Raw genomic sequence first — 5,467 nt, forward strand, 5'->3', positions numbered from 1 at the left:
TGTTCCTGAAATTGTTCATGTGGGAGGGCGTCCACGGCTGTAGGTATCAAAGGAAAAATGTATTGAGATAGATACTGTAATATGTCGATGGTATTTTTGTCCATCAAAATGACAATGGTCGTCTTCAGTTATTCTGCAAGGAACAGACTTCCTCGGTCACTAATTCACTGTGGATAACGATCTCAACTTGGATAAACTTGCTCCTTCAAGAAAGAAAAAAAACATGCTGCATTGCTGTAAAATGTCTTCCAAGGACAGAATACCATTCCTTCATCTGAACTGTTCTTGAGAACTGAAGATAATCTACAAGAAACTTGACCCAACACAATGCATCATTACTATTGTCATTTTTCATTACTCGCTGGTGTTCACTTCTGTAGGATTCTAGGATTCACGGGTCATCGCACCCTAACTGTTTTTCATTCCTGCTATAATACAGTAAACACATCAAGAAAGAACTGATCTGATCTTTCTAAAAAACTCCCCTAATCTAGGGCATCATATGATATTAGGAAAATGAAGATGGAGAATTATGTTGATAAGCTAGTTAATATAAACTGAAGGATTAAGTTGTTGCTGCCACTGCCAAAATGTATGATGCAACAGATGAAGTATTACTGCACTAACATAACTAAAAAAACAGCAGAAATTGAGCAAGTGACACTTCTGATTAACAAGAATCACATGATGATTTGCACAGAGCAAGTGGCATGGCAATCAATCTAGAAAGCGATGCATGAAATGCAGACTAATCCCAATCTCAATTACACACATTGTTGCAACATAGAAGGATCATAAATGGTGCCCGGTACAAATGCATCAGATCAAATAGCAGGAACGGATCAAATGATGTTGGTGATTCGGCCATACACAATTGTTCGGCAAGCAAGTACGATCCGTCAGGGTCTCCTGGTAAGAGAATGGCAAAACAATCCAACTCCCAAGCGCACACAATTTTGCATCGCAGGAGAAAGAACAAACATACATTAACAGAGGCGCAGCAGAACAGAATCAGAGACACGTTATTTCACTGGGACAAGTTCCATTTCCAGCAACACATGCGAATAACTTTGTTCCACGACTCAGTTCGAACTACAGGGCAAATAGAGAACTACACAAGTCGCTGTTCTACCAAGCTTTTGGGATCTGCAGGGGGGCGAGGAAGAGCCTAGCCGCCGAAGCCGTAGAGGGTGCGTCCCTGGCGCTTGAGGGCGTAGACGACGTCCATTGCGGTGACGGTCTTGCGGCGGGCGTGCTCGGTGTAGGTGACGGCGTCGCGGATGACGTTCTCGAGGAAGATCTTGAGCACGCCGCGGGTCTCCTCGTAGATGAGCCCCGAGATGCGCTTCACGCCTCCACGGCGAGCCAGGCGGCGGATGGCCGGCTTGGTGATGCCCTGGATGTTGTCGCGCAGCACCTTCCGGTGGCGCTTGGCGCCGCCCTTGCCGAGTCCCTTGCCTCCCTTGCCGCGCCCGGACATGGCTGACGGTCTCTCCTTGGTTCGAGCTGCGAGCGGATAGAGGTCGAGGAGCGGTGGTGAATTGTTTTGTGATTTGCCGGAGGTGGGGAGGGGATTTTAAGGTGGGAGGAGGCGTGCTGCTGCCGTTCGATGCAGATGGAATGCACGGTTGAGATTGCGATCCGGGGAAGAGACGCCGCGGATCGATAACGTGGCGGGAGGCTCCCATCGCTTGAGTGGCGGGCTGGGTCAGAGGGTGTGCCCGCCGGCTCCAAAGTTTTGGGCTGTGGGCGCGATGTTTTCGTGCTCCCAGTGGCGCCAACTGGGACGTCGTTTTTGTCTCAAAAAAAAAAAACTGGGACGTCGTTTTTGTCTAAAAAAAAAAAACCGGGACGTCGTTTTTACCATTGTATTGTTTTTTGAAAATGTTAAGCCCACACGTGTGGGCGTCTCGCCCACACGCGTGGATCCGCGTTCGTTCGTATGTGCACGAATCTTGACATGTTTCCAATGTCACGTAGGACTGGCCTAGTGTGTGGGCGTTCATCCGGTCGCCCACACGGCCGTTTGACCACATAGGAGGGGCTGGTATGTGGTCGAGATGCAGTTCGCTCACACGCCACTTTTGCACGCGCGCACAAGTGCTAGTGTGTGGGCATTTGCCATCTCGCCTACGCGCACGTCTCCTCTCCCACACCCAAGCTGCTAGTTGCCATGTGTTTTGCAGTGCACATGGCAACTGCCCGTAGTGTGCTTTATAAGAAGGTGGCAACTCTCTTTTTTATCCGAGTTGCCATGTGTTTTGCAGGGTACACGGCAACTGCCTAGTGTGCACGTAAGCAGATGGCAACTCTCTTTTACCGAGTTGCCATCTGTTTTTGCATGGTACATGGCAACTGCCCTAACGTGCACATACATGACAACTGTCCTAACGTGCACGTAAGCAAATGGCAACTCTTCCTTTTTACATGGCAACTGCCCTAGCATGCTTGTGAGTACATGGCAACCCTCTCAACTGTTAGTGTTAGTATGTGGCAACTCCTAAAATTTTGAAATCATGACAACTACAGTAAACCAGACCATACATGACACTGCAGTTGAGCAACCATGGCAACTGCAGTTGTCCGACATGGCAACCGTAGTTCAGCGACATGGCAACTGTAGTTAAACGAACATGGATGAGGGTCTGGACCATGGCAACTGCGGGCGCGCGGTGACTGTCACGCGTGGCATGTGGGACCAGGAGGTACGAGGCCTGACATACGGGACGTGTGGGCGTTATCTACTTCGCCCACACGCACGCATGTAAGAGGGACCGGGAGAAAAAAAAAGATGTGCGGGCATTACTTGTTTTGCCCACACGTAGATATGTGGGCTGTTCCTTTTATACACCACACAAAATATGTGGACAGTCCTCCTAACGCCCACACGTGTGGCACTCAGCAACGTCGTTTTTCTAAACAAAGGTAGTTCCACAAAGTTTCCTTAACTAGGCAACCTAATTCTAGGGACAAAAGAAATTTTGAAAAATGAAAAGTAAATCGGCATTGCAATTTTTATGGACCCGGATATCCTGGGAACGTCAGATTTGTAGCCCGTTCGAAATGAACGAATCGGTACCGAGGGAAAGATCAGCCTAGCAAACGAAAACGTTTGACATGAGGGAGGGGCTGCAAAAAACGATTTGTTGGCCCCAGACCACCCGAACAAAACAGACCCCACCCCCCTCCACGAGAAAACTAGAGAGCCCTCATTCGAGTCACAAAAAATTGCCCAGAAAAGGCACATTTTTTCTGTGACGACTCTAACAAGACTTTAAAAACAGGTGTTTGAACCTCATTTTGATAAACTAAAACAAAATTCCATTAAAACCGGCATGACGTACACAAAAGGAAATTTCCACGCGGTGTGCCATAAAAAAATGGCAAGGCATAAATAAAATAACAGTAAATGAATTATTGGTCAGGTGACTATATTGTACCCATTTACTAAAAAATTGCTATTTTTATTTAAAAAATGAAATCTTCTCAAAAAAATATTATTCTAGCGGAACATTTTTTTTACAATTTGCCATGATGTTATTATTTTCCAATGGCGAGTTTTGCAACATTTTTTATTTCTTAAAAAAATCATGGCAATAAATATTCTAACAATAACTTTGATAATTCTCACATGTTGCCATGTGAAAAAAAAATATGTTAGGAAATTGCCATGGCAACAAATATCATGGAAAAATGAACAGTACAAAAGTAAAATTATGAAAATACATTTCCATTGCATGTGCATATTAAAAAATTGTCATCTTTTATATGGAAAAATTGCCATGTATGTGAAATAATACAAAGAACAAACGAATGCCATACAAATGCATACTAAAAATTGCCATGGTACTTTAATTGAAATTGACATCTTTTGTATAAGAAATTTACCAGGTACGTGAAAGAACACAAATAATGACCAAAAAACTGCCATGATGCATACTAAAATTTGTCGATGACCTTGAGGGCACGATGCTGGTAGAACACTCTTGTTGAATTGACCCAAGTTGTATGTTATACTTACAAATGATTTTTTTTCACAAGTCTATACCATAACACGGGATGTTCACGTATGCACAATTCCTTAGACCATGAGAGTATCGAGTCGCTTCCTACTGGACGATACACTTTGGGGTTGCTCCAACATCACTCATAAGAAGGTGATCATAATGGCGAATTACTGTTTTATCATAAACTCATGACAAGGGACTTACATAGCTCAAAACTGGGATTTGCTCCTGCGACGATGGAGAGATATTTTTAGGTCCCTCTCGGCATGAAGGCATCCATCATAGTCTGGCCTAACACGGAGTGAAATGCACACAAGATGGTGGAACATAAAAACAAGAAAAAAGAACAAAACCAGTAACGAGGAGACTCGGGCATAGTGACAATGTGTTTGCCTCATGGGGATGCCGATATATCTCACCTTGGGTTTTCCTGTTTTCATGTGACAACTATAACAAGACTTTATAAAACCATTTTGAAAGGGTAAAACCAAATCCATAAAAATCAGCATGACGTACACAAAAGGGAAATTTCCCGTGTGGTGAGCCATGAAAAATGGCAAGGCATAAATAGAATAACAGTAAATGGATTTTTGGCCGTGACTATATTATTCCCATTTGCTAATTTTTTTTGCTATTTTTATAACAAAAATGAAATTTTCCCGAAAAGGTTGCCATTTTAGCAGAACAACATATTTTACAATTTGCCATGATGTTATTTTTTTATAATGGCAAGTTTTACAACATTATTTTTGTTAAAGAAAGCATGCCAACAAATATTCTAACAATAACTTTGATAATGCTCACATGTTGCCATGGCAAAAATTTATGTTAGGAACTTCCCATGGCAGAAAAATGTCATGGGAAAAAACAAACAATACAAAACAAAATTATGAACAGAAATTTACATGGCATGTGCATATTAGAAATTGCCATAGTATTTTAATAAAAAGTGTCATCTTTATGAGAAAATTTTCATGTATGTAAAATAATATAAAAATGAACAAAAAACGCCATGGCAGATGCATACTAAAAATTGCCATGGTAGTTTAATTGAAATTTTCATCTTTTGTATAAGAAAGTTGTCATGTATGCGAGAAACAAAAATTATGACAAAAACTTCTATGGCCGATGCGTAGTAAAAGATTGTCGTGGTAGTTTTAATTAAATTGACATGTTTTTTTGTGAGAAATTTGTCATGTATGTACATTTTTTTTTCTTACTCATATGGCAACAAAATTGTTCTGTTGGTGGAGCCGATGGCAGAGATTGTCATGATCTCTAGAAAATAAGTTTGCCATGTAAGAGCATCTACAGCCGCAGGTTGAGCCAGGCCCGAGCGGATCCCTCGAGCATTAGTGGAAATTGTTTTATGGCCATGTTGTCATTGCCACCACCGATCTGGACCACCACTCGGTACATGGGCCGGCCCACCAGCACCGTATAGATTTTTTTTTGCTTTT

At 42.7% G+C, this 5,467-nt stretch overlaps 1 protein-coding gene across 1 annotated transcript; it reads right to left on the reverse strand.

Annotated features, from left to right (window-relative positions):
- Positions 1-1,003: 1,003 nt before the first annotated feature.
- LOC119323704 (histone H4) lies at positions 1,004-1,536 on the reverse strand. Its single transcript, XM_037597411.1, has one exon. It carries the CDS (start codon positions 1,478-1,480, stop codon positions 1,169-1,171), a length of 312 nt encoding a protein of 103 aa, XP_037453308.1. The 5' UTR covers positions 1,481-1,536; the 3' UTR covers positions 1,004-1,168.
- Positions 1,537-5,467: the final 3,931 nt, after the last annotated feature.

This window comes from Triticum dicoccoides, chromosome 1B, assembly GCF_002162155.2.
Source record: "Triticum dicoccoides isolate Atlit2015 ecotype Zavitan chromosome 1B, WEW_v2.0, whole genome shotgun sequence".
Classification (NCBI taxonomy): Eukaryota; Viridiplantae; Streptophyta; class Magnoliopsida; order Poales; family Poaceae; genus Triticum; species Triticum dicoccoides.

Bases quoted from the DNA above. Each gene is read 5' to 3' on its own strand.
- LOC119323704 (XM_037597411.1), bottom strand. From the start codon at position 1,480: ATGTCCGGGCGCGGCAAGGGAGGCAAGGGACTCGGCAAGGGCGGCGCC.